The sequence below is a fragment of the Gopherus flavomarginatus genome, chromosome 9 (genome assembly GCF_025201925.1).
Source record: "Gopherus flavomarginatus isolate rGopFla2 chromosome 9, rGopFla2.mat.asm, whole genome shotgun sequence".
NCBI classification, from domain to species: domain Eukaryota; kingdom Metazoa; phylum Chordata; order Testudines; family Testudinidae; genus Gopherus; species Gopherus flavomarginatus.
The window spans coordinates 84,562,213-84,580,208 of NC_066625.1; the positions used below are offsets into that span (position 1 = coordinate 84,562,213).

The window sequence follows — 17,996 nt, forward strand, 5'->3', positions numbered from 1 at the left end:
CATCAACGGGTTAAAAATTAGGCAGAAACAAAATAATCAGAAGCCACCACCATGCCCTGGCCAGGGATTCCATTTTTCAGAGCAGCGCTGCTGCATCTGACACCCTGACATTTGCTCTTGACTGAGCTGGCATAAGAACAATTGCTGAGTTCCCAGAGCCAGCTTGACAGAGGTTTATTTAAGGACTTATTATATTATATAAACTGGTAAATCAAACAGATACTTTTATTGTGACAACAAATAGCTGAACTACTAGTAGATGGCAGAGAGCCATCACTAGAAATGAATCTCTCTGATGGGACTGGCTATCTTAGCAAATAATGCATCGCAAGTCTTGCCACTTGCACTCTGTGGTTCTACCAGGAAAGGTGTCTAGTGGTTTCAGTCAACTCGGAGAAATTACCACCATGCCGTGAAACTAATGGTCTCATAAATAATTCGGCACAACTTGCAGACTATGATCCATCTCTACGGAGGAGGAATAATCCCTCACCTCTAAGGGGCTGGTCTCTTTTGGTCATGGTGGTGCTCTTAAGTGAAGCAATAAAAGGAAATCTAGCATTTCATCTGCCGTGCAGGACATTGCAGGTGGGTCTGTGAGTAAAATACCTTCAACTGCCCCCAAAACACAAAGCCAAGAAACCCATCCTTCTGCCCCAGGACCTTGCATTCAACTATTCTGCATTAGGTCATATTGACCATTTGTCAGGCTTTCATAAGAATACAACAACATAAGAACGGCCATACTGTGTCCATCTAACCCAGTGTCCTGTCTTCTGACAGTGGCCAGTGCCAGATGCAGCAAAGGGAATGAACAGAACAGGGCAATTTTGAGCGATCCATCCTGTCGTCCTGTCCCAGCACATGGCAGTCAAGGACATACTGACTTAGCTTAGGGACATCCACAGCATGGGATTGCCTCCCTGATCATCTTCGCTAATAGCCAAGGTTACGATTTTGTCATGGGTATTTTTAGTAAAAATCATGGACAGGTCACAGGCAATAAACAGAAAGTCACCGAAGCCAGGAAAAATGGGGAGGGAGGAGGGTCCAGCACTCTGGCTTCCCCTGCCCAAGGTCTGGGAGCTGCAGGGGGCCCCTGCCAGCAGCAGCGGCTGAGCAGCTCAGGGGTTGCTGGTGGTGCCGGCAGCCGGTCAGTTGCAGGTCGTCCCACTGCCCGCAGCTACCCCCTGCTGTCTCATAGACTCATAGGTCAGAAGGGACCAATATGATCATCTAGACTGACCTCCTGCACAAGGCAGGCCACAGAACCCTACCCACCCACTTTTATAACAACCCCTAACCCAGGACTGAGTTATTGAAATCCTCAAAATTGGTTTGAAGACCTCAAGCTGCAGAGAATCCACCAGCAAGCGACCCATGCCTCACGCTGCAGGGGAAGGCGAAAAACCTCCAGGGCCCCTGCCAGTCCGCCCCGGAGGAAAATTCCTTCCCGATCCCAAATATGGCGATCAGCTAAACCCTGAGCATGTGGGCAAAACTCACCAGCCAGCACCCAAGAAGGAATTCTCTGCAGTAACTCAGTTCCCATCCCATCCAACATCTCCCTGCAGACCATTGAGCAGACTTATCTGGTGATAATCCAAGATCAATTGCCCAAATTAAACTATCCTATCATAACATCCCCTCCATATACTTATCCAGCTTAGTCTTAAAGCCAGATAAGTCTTTTGCCCCCACTACTTCCCTCGGAAGGCTGTTCCAGAACTTCACTCCCCTAATGGTTAGAAACCTTCATCTAATTTCAAGTCTAAACTGCCTAATATCCAGTTTGTACCCATTCGTCCTCGTGCCTACATTAGTACTAAACTTAAATAATTCCTCTCCCTCCCTAACGTTAACCCCCCTGATATATTTATATAGAGCAAGCATATCCCCCCGCAGCCTTCTTTTGGCCAGGCTAAACAAGCCAAGCTCTTTGAGTCTCCTTTCATAAGGCAGGTTTTCCATTCCTTGGATCATCCTAGTAGCCCGTCTCTGGACCTGTTCCAGTTTGAATTCACCCTTCTTGAACATGGGACACCAGAACTGCACACAAAATATTCCAGATGGGGTCTCACCAGCGCCTTATATAACGGTACTAACACCTCCTTATCCTTGCTGGAAATACCTCGTCTGATGCATCCTAAAATCGCATTTGCTTTTTTAACAGCCGTATCGCATTGGCGGCTCATAGTCATCCTGCTATCAACCAATACCCCAAGGTCCTTCTCCTCCTCTGTCGCTTCCAACTGATGCATCCGCAATGTATATCTAAAATTCTTATTATTAATCCCGAAGTGCATGACCTTGCACTTTTCACTATTGTATTTCATCCTATTACTATTACTCCAGTATACAAGGTGGTCCAGATCTTCCTGAATAGTATCCCTGTCCTTCTCCGTGTTAGCAATACCCCCCAGCTTTGTGTCATCCGCAAACTTTATTAGCACATTCCCGCTCTTTGTGCCAAGGTCAGTAATAAAAAGGTTAAATAAGATCGGTCCCAAAACTGATCCTTGAGGGACTCCACTAGTGACCTCCTTCCAGCCTGACAGTTCACCCTTCAATACGCTGGAGTCTCCCCTTTAACCAGTTCCTTATCCACCTTACAACTTTCATATTCATCCCCATCTTTTCCAATTTAACTAACAGTTCCCCATGTGGAACCGTGTCAAACGCCTTACTGAAATCGAGGTAAATTAGATCTACCGCATTTCCTTTATCTAAGTAATCTGTCACCTTCTCAAAGAAGGAGATCAGATTGGTTTGGCACGATCTGCCTTTAGTAAATCCATGTTGCAATTCGTCCCAATTACCATTGACCTCTATGTCCTTAACTACTTTCTCCCTGTCATAAACAGATAGCTAAGGGTTAATGTCTCTTTCACCTGAAGCACCTGACCAGAGGACCAATCAGGAAACTGGATTTTTTCAACTTTGGGTGGAGGGAATTTTGTGTCTGAGGTCTTTGTTTTCTGTCTGCCTGCTTTCTCTGAGCTTTGGAGAAGTAGTTTCTGCTTTCTAATCTTCTGTTTCTAAGTGTAAGGACAAAGAGATCAGATAGTAAAGTATATGGTTTCTTTTCTTTGGTATTTGCATGAATATAAGTGCTGGAGTGCTTTGATTTGTATTCTTTTTGAATAAGGCTGTTTATTCATATTTCTTCTAAGCAATTAACCCTGTATTTTGTCACCTTAATACAGAGAGACCATTTGTATGTATTTTTCTTTCTTTTTTTATATAAAGCTTTCTTTTTAAAACCTGTTAAAGTTTTCTTTACTGGGAAATTTCAGGGAAATTGAGTCTGTACTCACCAGGGAATTGGTGGGAGGAAGAAATCAGGGGGAGATCTGTGTGTGTTGGATTTGCTAGCCTGATTTTGCATTCCCTCTGGGTGAAGAGGAAAGTGCTTTTGTTTCCAGGACTGGGAACGGAGAGGGGGAGTCACTCTATTTGGATTCACAGAGCTTGTGTCTGTGTATCTCTCCAGGAGCACCTGGAGGGGGGAAGGGAAAAAGGATTATTTCCCTTTGTTGTGAGACTCAAGGGATTTGGGTCTTGGGGTCCCCAGGGAAGGTTTTTCAGGGGGAACAGAGTGCCCCAAAACACTCTAATTTTTTGGGTGGTGGCAGCAAGTACCAGGTCCAAGCTGGTAACTAAGCTTAGAGGTTTTCATGCTAACCCCCATATTTTGGACGCTAAGGTCCAAATCTGGGACTAAAGGTATGATACTCCCTTAAAATTTTTTCCAAGACCTTACATACTACAGACGTCAAGCTAACAGGCCTATAATTACCCGGATCACTTTTGTTCCCTTTCTTAAAAATAGGAACTACGTTAGCAATTCTCCAGTCGTACGGCACAACCCCCGAGTTTATCGGTTGCTTAAAAGTCTCGCTAACGGGCTTGCAATTTCACGCGCCAGTTCCTTTAATATCCTCGGATGGAGATTGTCCGGGCCCTCCGATTTTGTCCCATTAAGCGGTTCAAGTTTGGCCTCTACCTCAGTTGCGGTAATATCCACCTCCATATCCACATTCCCGTTTATCATCCCTCCATCAACGCTAAACTCCTCACTAGTCTTATTAAAAACTGAGGCAAAGTACTTATTTAGATATTGGGCCATGCCTAGGTTATCCTTAACCTCCATTCCATCCTCAGTGTATAGCGGCCCCACTTCTTCTTTCTTTGTTTTCTTCTTATTTATGTGGCTGTAGAACCTTTTACTATTGGTTTTGATTCCCTTTGCAAGGTCCAGTTCAATGCGGCTTTTAGCCTTCCTCACTTTATCCCTACATGTTCTGACCTCACCAAGGTAGCTTCCCTTGCTAATCCCGCCTTTCTTTCACTCCCTGTAAGCTTTCTGCTTTTTCCTAATCCCTGCTCTGAGTTGCTTGCTCATCCAGCTTGGCCTACAACTCCTGCCCATGGTTTTTTCCCCCTTTCTTGGGATGCAGGCTTCCGACAATTTCCGCAGCTGCGACTTAAAGTAATTCCAGGCCTCCTCCGCATTTAAATCCACAAGTTCCTCCATCCAATCCACTTCCCTAACTAATTTCCTTAACTCGTTAAAATTAGCCCTCGAGAAGTCGAAAACCCTAATCCCAGATCTACATTCGTTTATCCTTCCATCTAGTTTGAACTGAATCAGTTCATGGTCACTCGAACCAAGGTTGTCCCCAACCATCACTTCTTCTACGAGGTCCTCACTGCTCACCAAAACCAAATCTAAAATGGCATCCCCTCTCGTAGGTACTTCAACTACTTGATGAAGAAATCCATCCGTTATCACATCCAGAAAAATCTGACCCCTATTATTCTTGCAAGCACTCATCCTCCAGTCTATATCCGGGAAGTTGAAGTCTCCCATAATCACACATTTCCCCTTTGTGTTTACTTCATTAAAGACATTAAAGAGGTCTCTATCCATATCCATATCAGATCCCGGTGGTCTATAGCACACCCTAAGCACTATCTCAGGGGAAGCTCTAGTTGCTTTTTTACCCAGTGTGATTTTTGCCCAGACAGACTCTGTCTTATCCATTCCATCGCTTCTTATTTCCTTACAGTTAATCTCATCATTGATGTACAAGGCTACTCCATCACCTTTGCCTTTCTTCCTGTCTCTTCTAAACAGCACATAGCCTTCAATACCTGTACTCCAGTCATGAGTACTATTCCACCAGGTTTCTGTTATCCCTATAATATCCGGTTTCACTTCCTGCACCAGTACCTCCAGTTCCTCCATCTTGTTACCTAGGCTCCTCGCATTAGTGTACAGACATTTTAATTTTTGGCGTTTGGCGTCAGTGACATTCTTTCCCCCGTCGTGCACAGACCTTCTACCACCAGCATCACCCGTTACTCTGGTTTCTACTCCACTATTCCTCCTTGGATCAATTCTTTGGTCCGCAAGGGTATCCCCTCTCACTTTGTTTACTTCCCTCTCCAGGTTATATTCCGGCGTGGAGCTCTCCTGAACATTTCCCAACCATCTCCCCCAACTTCCTAGTTTAAAGCTCTCTTGATGAGGTCGGCAAGCCTCCATCCTAGAATTCTATTTCCCTCCTTACTTAGATGAAGTCCACCCTGAGCGAACAGTTCTCTATCCGTAAACGCTTCCCAATGACCGTACATCCCAAAGCCCTCCTTATAACACCAATGCCTGAGCCATCTGTTGATCGCCATAATCTTGTCACTCCTTCGTCGCCCTGCTCTAGGAACCGGCAGAATCCCATTGAAGATCACCTGAGCCTCGATTTCTTTGAGCGTCTTCCCCAGTCTGGCATAGTCCTCCTTGATACTGTCCAGCGAGTAACTAGCCGTGTCATTTGTTCCCACATGAAGGACAATCAACGGATTCTTTCCCGCTCCCGCTAGGATCCTATTCAGCCTCAGGTCCACATCCTGTATCTTAGCCCCTGGCAGACAGCACACCCTTCTGTTCTCCCAATCAGGTCTAGTTACAGGCCTGTCTATTCTTCTCAGTAAAGAGTCTCCAATCACGTAGACTTGCCTTTTCCTGGCGACAGTGTGATTCTCCGGTCTATCCCCCACACCAGCTGGCCGCAAGTCCTCTCGATTTGTATTCGCCCTTACAATCCTCCTAGGGCTCATACTTGGTGCAGCCTCCATTGACTTCTCTCCTCCTTCTGCAGGACTAGCTGCTCGTCTCTTTTTCCTTGCCCTCTCTCCTTCAGCAGCCTGCTGTGCTCCATCTTCATTTTCCAACTCAGCAAACCTGTTCCTGAGTTCTATTTCTCCATCGCTGGCCCGTCTTTTCCTCTGCCTGGTTCTCCTAGTCACATGCTTCCACCGTCCACTTTCATCACCCAGCAGCCCCTCCTCAGAGTTCTTTGGTCCTGCTTCTATCTGCTCGTCTGAGTTTATCCCCTGTGCCTCATCATGTCTGTGTTCCATCATCTGCTCAAACCCCCTTCTAAACTCAGCCAGAGTTTCCACCTGCATCTCCAGTCCTCTTATCTTTGCTTCCAGCAGCTCTATCAGGCGGCACTTCATGCAGACAAAACTCCTTTCAGGTGCCCCCTCCAGGACCATGTACATGCCACAGCTACCGCATCCGGTCATCCTCAGTGTGTCTCTACTTGCTGCCTCTGCCTCAATCATACCCTTCCAACTCTGTGCCTGGCAATCTACGCCTCACACCGCACCACAGGCCACCGACAAGCACTGGGCTGCTGGCAGACCCCTGCCCCTTCCCTTGTCTGACTTCCTGGTTTCTCTGCCTTGGTCTCCCCTGTAACCTCCTCCAACAGACCTCCCACTGAAACTCCCATTAGCAGCTCTGTTTGCTGGCTCCTGTGCCGCTGCAGCTGTCTGTGCCGCTGCCTGAGTGCCTGGCTCCTTATATAGGACCCCTAATCAGGTAAGCCCCGCCCCCAACTCAAGGCTCAGCCTCGCTCCCAGCACACGGCCCCTAGCAGCCTGCACACGCACTCACTCACACACAAACTCCACAATACACTCCACAAACTACAAAAACCTGCTCCTCCAACAGAACTCCCACTGAAACTCCCCTGTTAGCAGCTCTGTTTGCTGGCTCCTGTGCCGCTGCAGCTGTCCATGAAGTATGGGCTGCTGCGGGGTCCCTAGTGTCATGAATGTAGCTGGAAGTCACAATCTTAGCCTTACTAATAGCTATTGATGGACCTACCCTCCAGGAATTTATCTAATTCTTTTTGGCACTCGGTTGTACTTTGGGCCTTCACAGCATTGCAATGAGTTCCGCAGGTGGACAGTACTTCCTTTTATTTGTTTTAAATCTGCTGCCTATTCATTTCATCGGGTGACCCCTGGTTCTTGCGTAAGGCTGCTTTTGTTTGTAAGTGGCCACCCACCATTCCATTGGAGGGATTTTCCTCTCTATGGGAGTATTTAGTACAAATGGGGAAAACACCTATTTTCTGCTTCATCATGCAAAGGTAAATTCCCAGAAGCAAAATGTTCACGGCTCCTTTTCGTGAAAACAGCCAGCAAGCTGGAACCAGAGTTCTCTTTGGAGATTGACCCTAAAGATTCTGAGTTCCCAAGCAGCTGCAGCTGCTGAAAATCCAGCTTCTGCTTTTTCTGGCTCAGCTATTTCTGCTGGACATGCTGTTGCTTCCATATCCTCCATGGCTGGTCCATCTGTACAGTCTGGTGAGGATCCAGGGACGCACAAACATGCTTCTAAAGCCAAGAGAAGAAAACCTTATTTCCTTGCTACACAAATAAGAACTGCTGGATCAGAGGTCTTCCAAGCAACACAGCATCCTTTATGTTGCAGGAACAGGAATGGGTTAGAACTGCGGGAATGGGAAAACACTGCAATTACATGCTGCTGGCCTATTGTGCTGGATAGATGTGGTTCTTCTGAAGAAAACCAGCGGTCCTGTGCCCAATTTTCCTCCTCACAAAATTAGCTGCTCTTCAAGTCTATTATCCAAACTAGTGGCAGCTGTAGCTTTCCGGCTATTATTACTACAAAACCATCCAAATCCAGTTAGCCCAGAGAGAATCCCTACAGACTGACTCCAACTTGTTTAGCATGACACCAAGCATTCAATTTCATAAGCTGCAGAGGGCATAGATGAAATGTTCCACTTCTCCCCGCCAATGCCTAAAACCCCATCAGAGTGATTTGCATGCCTCACCGTGTCACACGGGATCAAAAGATTCATGCTGGATGCACAGATTAGAGTTAAAAACAAATCTTATGTATTTATTTAGGTCCTGATCCAAATCAAGCACATGTTTAACTATAAGCAGGATGTGTATTACTCCCATTGACTTAAAAGAGACTACTCACCCTGCTTAAAAAGTTAAGCATATACTTAGGTGCTTTTCTGGATGAAGGCCTTTGTGACGACACTGAATACAGAACAGATGGGGGATCTCTTGGCACTCATCAAATGCATCCCTTTTATGAGACATTACTAACTTACTAGCCATCACTGTCATTGGGCTAAATCAGTTCCATGAGAGATGTTGCTATAAAGTGGCCAGCCTTACATATGGAACTTTGGTGAAGTATCTCTGCATATATCTGGATCCAGGATGTACCAAGATACAGGAAGACTTTCTCCAGGCAAATGCATTATGGGGCATTAAAATAAGGTGTTGGGAAATGATTTCCCAAAGAGTATCGATACTATTGTACTTATACAGAACAGGAAGAGCCTCAGTTTTTGTGTCTTGAATCTTTGCTCTCTATTGACGTTCAAAATCTTTCTCCCCTTTAATTTAAAAATCACAACTGCAGTCTTCTTACAAAATAGAGGAATAAGATGTGGAAACATTTTTTCTATTCACATTATATAGACAGAAAAAAAGTACAAGGATGGATAATAATGCTGGGCATAGCAGTATTCTGTCCTATAGGTCAATATGGGTAATATCCCTTGGGTTTGAACCTTACGCTGGCATGGTGTATTTGATCACTATATAGAGCCACAAAAGGGTGACCCTGGACAATCTGTGCTATGCACCAATGGAGCAAGCAAATTCTAATGGTGGTTTAGTGCCATGATGGATGAGTTAGTTAGGGACTGGTCCTGCTTTGAGCAGGGGGTTGGACTAGATGACCGCCTGAAGTCCCTTCCAACCCTGCTATTCTATGATTCTAAGTAGATAAGATAAGTGCTGGTTCTAAATAGAATACTCACACACTGTCACTTTTCTTGTTATTGGGTTGTGTAGAGAAAGCGGGGACTAACACGTAGTCCAGTAGCATTCAAAAAGAGAAAGACCTTTCACTGCCACTGAAAGAATTTTTTTCTTTTAAATCAAGACAAATCACTCCATTCCGCTCTGTTCTATCTATACAACCCAGCACGCCACAAGCTAGCATGACTGAGGGACAAACATCAGCAACAGTGAGAAATGACTCCTGGAATTACTTGCTGATCAGATGGCCCATACAAACAGGACCAGTAAACCACTTCCACTACCTGGTAACAAAGACAGCAGCGTCCACAGGAGGGGTATCATCTCTTGCACCAGGAACCTGATTATTACCAAGATACTTTGCTCCACCATACTCTTCATTTTGCCAGTGGCAAAAACTCTCCAGAGACCTCTCTCCATGGTGCCCAATGGACAGTTTTGCCTTTAGAAAACAAAAATGGAATTCAAAGAAACAAAGATTGGTCAAACTAGGGGATACACAGGTCTACGTAGCATAAAATCATTAAGTGACAAACATACAGCTCAAAGTTATACTTGTGAAGGTTATATGTGCATCACCATGACCTTAACCTGGGGCCTGAAATTCAGCACCAAAGCACTGATCTCTACCACTTCACCTAAAGAGCTAACGCCATCAGCTGGTAACAGTAGCAAGCTTCATTGGGAGTACTAGGCCCAAAGAGTTTATAGGATTGGGAACTGTGTTTTTGATTCCCTAACCATGTTATTAAATCTTTATAGCAGCTACTTCCCAGCCTAACTGATGGTTTTAAAGTAAGACCACGGGAGCTGTATAAAAGTTTTGAAGAACTTACAGGACGGTTTCGAAGGAGGACTAGCTTGGTCACTCGAATGCTGACTTTAATTCCAAGGCTCTGGTGCTGAAACATATTGTACACCTGTCAAAACGCAACAGACAACAACATGTCAGAACAGCAAAAAGGAAAACGTTAACTAGAAGCAGATGAGGAATTAACCATGACCAAAAAGAGGTTCCTCCCCTCACTCATTAAAAAAAATAAATAATCAGAAACATTGCCTCAATCCAAAAGCAAATGTATCGCATTATTAAATAAAAATACAGAATTATAAAAGGAGGTACTGTGGTGCCATTTCAACCCAGAGTATATGGTAGATAGTAGCAGCTACAACTCTCAAACAAATAAAACAGACTTTCCTTAAGGCACATCTTTTGGATTCACTACACCGAACAATTTTTGACACACATCCTCCAGCAAAGTTTACCATCCAGGGCAGATCCACCCAAAAAACCAGACAAGTCCTTAAAAAAAAAAAAAAAAAAAAAAAAAAAAAAAAAGAAGAAGAAGAAAACTAACACCAATGTGCTTTAACAAGGGCAGCCAGAGGAAAAGATCTGGTGGAGAACAGAAGAAAGGAAATATATTCCAAAGGAACATTAAATAGAAACTAGAGAGATCTCAGAAACACAAACACATGTTAAAAACTGGTGGCTAATACAGACTTCCAGCATTTAAAACGTCAGTGACATCTGAATGCAAAAATGAAATAATGGTGTGTTTTAGACTTCAGGAAATAGAATGGAAAAGCAATTTCCCTGTGCTGTTTTCATATCTTATGTAAGAAAATAGTAATAAGTCAGCATATAATGACACAAGCCTCAGGAAATACAAAAAGAGTGCCGGAAACTACCTTACTGTTATCTCCAGATTTCACATTCCTGCTCAGACAGTTCACCTCATTTATAGGTTAGAACACAGAACTTGAACTGATCCCAGAATTACATTCCGCCCATTTCTCTGTGTACAACTACTTTGCCTAAACCACATCAAAAAAGGTGTAAGTGGGGAAATACATTATAAAGTATTTTAAACTTTTTATAACTTTGGGACAAATGCCACACTCCCTACTCAGGCAAAAAAATCCAAACCACGGAAGAGGCTTCTCTGAGTAATGACAACAAGATCTGTCCCTATTTGTTACCCGGATCTCATCTGGTTGTAAATGTTATTCAGACTACAGACAGACAGACAGACAAACTGGATCTTTTTTTCCCCCCTTCCTCCAATGAAGCCACTACATGAACATATTTTCGGCGATCACATTTTCAAAACCCTAAATTTTTCCTAATCATGAAAGCAGTCAAGTATGCACTTAATTTTATGCACATTCTTAAGTGCTTTCCTGAATAGGGAAGGATTTAAGATAGTGTTTAAATCAAATGGTTTCTCAATCCGGGCCCAGACTCGGAACCAGCAGCTCCTGAGCTCTAATCCACATTCAGCCCTCTGATCTCCTGTATGATCTTGATAAATCCACTTTCCTTTTCTATGGCCCTATTTACCCGTGTGTAAAATTGCTGGTACGATTTACCAATCTTACTGAAGTGTCTGACAATCTCCTAGGCCTGGTCCAAATAAACACTTATTTCATGGAAAGCTGGAGAGTAAATCTACCTCGCATTAGCTTGCCTCAGACTAACTGGCCATGGGGACCAAGGTGGCATGCACTATCAGTTGCCTAGTGCACTCTTATCTACTCCCATTTCAAAGCACACCTGGGAACTTTCAGAGCACAGGGAGACCTAGTGCAAAGCTGGGTAGATTTATTTCCCAGCTTGATGTGAAGTAAGTGTTCGTCCAGACAAGCCCTTAATGTTTGAAAATGTAAAATATGAGTATAGTATTAACATTCTTATCGTTAACTAAACTAAGGAATGAAGCCAGTGCTCCATCCCCAGAGTGGACAAGCTTATGCCCCAATCCGGCCAGCTGGAGCCCCACGGACTTCAAGGGGGCTCTTCATGGGGATTTGCCTGCTGGAGCCAGTTGCATAGGGCCTAGCAAACTATTCTGGGATTCATCAAGCTACTCTGAAACCATGACCCCCATTCCCCTCCAAGATACCTTGATTTTCTTGCAGTCAGCAATTTCAAATGTACCCCGGCTTGCCCTGCAATTTCAACATGCAGATCTCTACTCTCTGTGTCACAATTAAAAACAAACCATTTTTTAAATATATCTATAGATGTCCAAGTTAAAAGGTAAACTGTGCTACATATAAGAGTAAGAGCATCCTCCTTCTTTCCCCCCTCCATTTACAAACAATCTAGACACTGTCAAAGTGCCCAACCACCAGATTATCTAGGTTACAGAGACTTTATAATGGGATTTCCTTTCCACCTGCCCTCTGCTCGCTTCCACCACCGTCCGTCTGTCCTAAGCACATAGAAAATCCATCAACGTTGGAGTCCGAAAGCAAAAGTCTGAACCTAGGAGGGCCAAGTGGATTAAAAATTAAGCAAAAGTTCCAATGTGGTCACGCTAATTCCCTCTCACTGTAATTAATTAGTGTCTGAATGTGTGGATTTAACATACTGGAGCTTGTCCAATGCCACTGCATATTATGCTAACGCTCTCTAATAATGCGGCTTGTACTTGCAGAACAAGACGAGGTGCACCGTGGCAGAAGGAATATTGTTTCTAACATTCCAGCACTGACATTTTGCCTCCTTTTGTAGGCACTGCGGTGTCATAGCCACTGTGCTCAGTCTGAGTAGTCCCACGAGCATGCTGACTTCAGTGCCACAACACAAATTTATTAATGCATTGTATGATGGGGTAATCTGCCATGAGCAGAGGGCAGAAGGTGAAGTCTCATTTATCCATGAATGGGAGCAGTTCAACACAGCCAACAAGTAAACTCTCCTGTCAAAAGTGCTCCAACACCCGGGGGGAAAACTGAACTCTGAATGGGACTTAGACTTGGCACTGCAGGAAGCACCATCATCAATTTTTACTGGTTAGCGCTTAAAAGAGAGAAGTAGGCGGTTCACACCAGCCACAGAAAGGCACAGTCCCTGCCCAAAAGAGTTTACAATCTAAATCAGATTAAATCTGCATTGGGACAGTAGAACATTACTTTTCACCAGCCAAATGAGGACTGGGAGGATTTGTACAGCTACCAGCTACATTTCCTTTGGGAAGTTCTAGCCTGTAGAAACTCAGATAAGATCAGTCCTTATATTATCACATTCTGACTCCAAAAAAAAAACAAACAAAAAAAAAACCGCAAAAAAACAAAAACAAAAAGCACACCATCAAAAGCTCAGACCTGTGGATGGCTTTCTACTTTCTGCATTGCTCACAGAGAGACAAGGTATCAACAGCATCTTCCAGTTCTTCAAAATATTCTTCTGCCAAAGTCAATACAGTTCTTCTTACAATGTCTTCTCTAGCCACAGCTGATTGTGAACCGCATAGCAGTACATGGGGATTTAGACACCACCTATGTCATGGCTCACATCAAAGGTCCCAGTGCACCAAACTACATGAAGGACACCAACAATTCAGTTGTGAGTGCTGTTATGTATGTAACTCTCAGGACATGTGACATCAGCCAGTGTATCTTGGGTCTCAGAGCACTTAGGGCAAAAGTAAAACCTATATGTTTAGTTTAGGAAGCCCCTTGTCTCCTGAGCCTAGGTGGAAAAGCATGCCTGCTTCAAACAAGGTATCTAGCCCAGCTGAAGTTTGCCAGCATGAAGGTGAAGCGATGACTGATTTCACTGGGTGACATCATTTCAATATTAGGATTGGAATCAACCACTGAAGTTCTACACCATGCATGGAAACTCCCTCCACATACTCCATCAGTTCAGTTTTCTAGGCTAACACAGAATGCTAGGAAGATGTCTGAATGTTGCTGGTACTCTGATTTGCAATGAGTATAATTTGGTGAGGAGTTCATTGAAGGACCTCATTTGCCCAATTACTCAACCTAGAAGTATTACAAGTGGGCCTCAACCTGGTGAGCTGAATTATCAGGATCCAGGAGAAGCCAGAGAATATTTTACTTGGGCTTCTTTGCCTTAAGGCAGTGTTTCCCAAACTTGGGGAGCCGCTTGTGTAGGAAAAGCCCCTGGCAGGCCGGGCCGGTCTGTTTATCTGCCGCATCTGCAGGTCTGGCCGATCGAGGCTCCCACTGGCCGTGGTTCGCTGCTTCAGGCCAATGGGAGCTGCTGGAAGTGGCAGCCAGTACGTCCCTCAGCCTGCACCACTTCCAGCAACTCCCTATGGCAAGCATCACCTCCGCCTTCTTCACCCAGCCTTGAGGGAAATCACCATTAAACAACAGCGTCAAAGATGTTAACTTACCATGTCTGACTGGCCACAGGCACAACAGGAACCAATGGCTCTAAGTGAGAGGGTGGAGATAATTACAGTTGGGATATTGGGTTTCCTAGTGTGGAGATTCCCAAGCTCTCTCAGGGTGAGGAACACATCTGTTAATACAGAGACTGACTCATGGGAACCTCCCTTCCCATTTGTGAAAACCCAGACCATCATCCCTCTCACTCGCGACTGCCTCACACCCCAGAGGCCACTGCATCCATTCCCGGCCTGGAAAAGTAAGAACATTTCCTGTATTTTTAGTGTCTTTTAATAAAATCAGGCCGTTTGGAACAAGAAGAGCCAACACCATGTAACCTGCCAGCTTTCTGCAGACCACCAGCAACCATTCCATGGACCAAAGTTTAAGAACCACCATTCTAGGCTTGAACCATATAATTTCTGTCTCCAATTACAAAACTGCAAATATTGGGGGGGGGGGAGACGCGGAGAGAAAGAGAGGCACAGGAAGACATGATTACAGCAGCAGGGAGGATTCAAAATCACTGACTTGAGGGCAAGTGATGAGAAGAGAGCACAGGGCTGGCTAAAGGTCACGCCCATCCTCTGGCCCTGCTTATGGTGCACCCCTTAGAGGGAGAACAAGCAACCCCAGTCGGTTCTTTGCGTTCTCTTGACTAGCACTCTGTGAGGAGTCATCAAAAGCACACAGGGAAGGGGGACAGTAAAGGGGAAAGCAGGTACGGAAACGAAGGAGGAACAGAGGAAAAAGCAAGAGAGGAACAAAAGAATGAGACTTATGTCTGAAAGAAGTTGCTCCTTAAAGCAAATTACCTATTCAGAGCTTTGCTGCAACGTTCTCCCCGCCCCCCTTACAAATCAGCAACACTTCAAGGCTAGACCCTCAGCCAGAGAATCACGTCTCTCTCTCTCTCCAATGAGTCTCGTTTGCATCTAGTTCAGATTGTGAACTACCTGGGGCAGGAAGCATGTCTCCACCTTTGTGTCTCTTTCAGCACCTGCCTCACTTTCTCCCTATTTCGCTGAAGGCAACAGGGATGTGACACGGAGTAAACGTCTGCTTGGTCCAATTTGTCCTGGCCTGCCCTCTCATGCACAGAACACAGCTTAGGCAGGCTGAACTTAGACTGAGAGGAACCAAACTCCACCAGAGTTCCCCTGGCTGGAGGTGCAGAGATAGAGGAGCGTGCACGCATGCGTGAGATCATTTGTTGTAGGCTCTGAACTTTACGAAGCCCGAGGATGGGTCGTGTGGCTTTTTTTTTTTTTTAAGCCCTGCACGCAAACAGCAGCTCCTGCATAGCCTTGGCCATCAGACCACAATTATTAGTGAGAGTGTTAGCCAGGTTACCAAGGTTTTCCCTTACTTGTTTTGAAAAGTACCATGGGATCTCTTAACTCCCACCTAAAACTGAGCTTATGAACTACAACATAAAACATTAAAAAAAGAGAGAGAGAGATATTCAACACTTTGCAAGGTTTACTTGACGTAAAGCTTTCTCAGAGCTGTGGGAGGATGTTCTTCCAGCCACCAGGGACAAGGAACCTATGGACGATGGTGATGTATTTATACTCATTCCCTTCATGTCCCCAGCCCCGACCCCAAGGATCCAGATCATGACCCTAACGAGATGTGCAAGGTAGCCGAGTAGCCATGAGAACTCCTGAGTCTGCATATTCCAGCCAAAGGCCACAGAGATAGAGATCTGCATTTATGGTCTGTATCTCTGAACAAACAATGTATAGTATTTCATGCGATTTTGCTACTATAAATGCATCTCAAAGAGAAATGCCAGAATGAACTGTGCACTTCAGAGTGCAAAAGACTACTATAGAGGGTAAACCAGTTTTATTCCTAAAGGCCAACACCAAAACTTCTCCTATTAATAACATTCAAGGAATCATTAACTTCATGTTACTGCTTGTTGCTTCAAGAGGCTTTTACATTAATCAAATGGCTTAGCAACAGCTGCAGGAAAATTAAGTACACACTCTACAATTACTTATCCGGCTGTATTCTGCATCAAAGAGGGGCAAGGTCAAAACCAAACTGCAATCAACAATCTATCTAAATCCAAAAATGTACTTTCATTTTTTAATCTATGTCTTCAGGTTTATGAAATCAGAAGATTATAGAACAAAAAGTGCCTATGTAAATTACCACGCTATGGTTTTGGAACTCCTGACAGTTCTCTGCCCACCACGAGAGAAATGCTTACAGAACCAGTTTGAATTGTTTGCTTTTACACTAAGTTCTGGAAAACTGTCAGAAGCCATTAGAACACCGCAGTGTAAGTGCTACTAGTTGAATAAAGTTACAGCTTCCAATTTCAGGTTTTAACCAATAAATACCAACAAGATACCCCCAATATAAAAAAAAAATCTGCGTTTATCCAATAAACACCAGAAAAACATCAGAAATGGTTACTTGTATCTAAGAGTTTGTCTCCATGGAGCAGTAATGCAGGCTATGGGAGGTGATTTCTAAAATGCACTAAACTCTTGTGCATTAATTGGTCCGTGGAGACCCTGCTAGTGTGCACTAAAGGTTCCCTAGTGTGCTTTCATGTAGTACTGTTTCTAACATTATATATTACTCTAATGAGTAATATATTATATGCACTACTCATTACAATACATACAGAGAGAAAAAAAACAAAAACACAAATTTTTAATCATCCACATAAAACTCAAAAATTGCTAAAAATAAACTCCCCAAAATGAAATTAATAACCCCCCAAAAAACAAACAGATGCCCTATGTATGGTCCTTCCTCAAAGCTCAGAGCACTGCTATTACTATTTACAGCTTACCCTCGTATTTTCAAGAGCAATTTATTTTGAAGGGATGAAGGGGAAAATAATAAAAACAAGAACGAACAAAAAGAGGGGAAAATCTTTATGAGAAAGCAGCGTGTGCATCTCCTCAACAGACTGCATCTGACCGGTCTCCAAAATGGCCACTGCTGTAAGCAGACTCCTAGAAATGTAGAAGAGTAGTAACAAGAAAACCAAGTCATAGTCTCATACCTACAGAAACAGACATGAACCTGAACCTAGAAGGAGCTTTTTTGTATGAAGTGAGAATAACACAGCACTTTACAAGCCCACAGATGAACCTACAAACAAGCAAAGGATCTAAGGTGCTTCCATGCTAATGGAGAAAAATGCACGATCAGATTAAACAAAAATGGGAGCAGACAGTGATGGACTGGCCACATGGATGAGCTAAAGAAGTGCATTTTAAAGTGGGATTTGAAAAAGAAAGGCAGGGCACTTGGCTTTTGGGAAGTCAGAGCATAGCAAGCGCACAAAAGAAGGTGTGAAGCTGAGAGTGGAAGAGGGAGACCTGGCAGTTAAGTCAGAGAATGCAATGGGAAAAACAGGAGGCAAGGAGAGCAGAAATGCAGTAAAGCAGCACTGTGCAAAGCCTTGAGGCCAATGGGCTTTAATTTGATGTGGAAAAGGAAGAAATCAGTGAAGAGATTCACGCAGATGAACACTGGCAAAAGAAGATAAATGCAGCATCAGCAATTTTGATAACAATGGAGGGGGCAAGGGGACATTTTTAGGAAGTTCACATACAAGCAGAAACATAGGTCTTTATATTGTCAGTCACTAATGAAACAGGTCACTTATACAGCCATCGATCCTAAACAGTTTAAGTCTCTCTAGG

The 17,996-nt window shown here is 44.1% G+C and overlaps 1 protein-coding gene across 1 annotated transcript in view; it reads right to left on the reverse strand.

The window, feature by feature from the left end:
* The window catches only part of ADAMTS17 (ADAM metallopeptidase with thrombospondin type 1 motif 17), a 278,450-nt gene that overhangs the window by 219,833 nt on the left and 40,621 nt on the right, over nucleotides 1-17,996 (reverse strand). The window contains exons 5-6 of the mRNA XM_050967133.1: nucleotides 10,005-10,088; nucleotides 9,453-9,610 (exon numbers count right to left, since the gene is read on the reverse strand). Of these exons, the coding sequence (XP_050823090.1) occupies nucleotides 9,453-9,610; nucleotides 10,005-10,088 (242 nt within the window). The remainder of the gene's footprint in view (nucleotides 1-9,452; nucleotides 9,611-10,004; nucleotides 10,089-17,996) is intronic.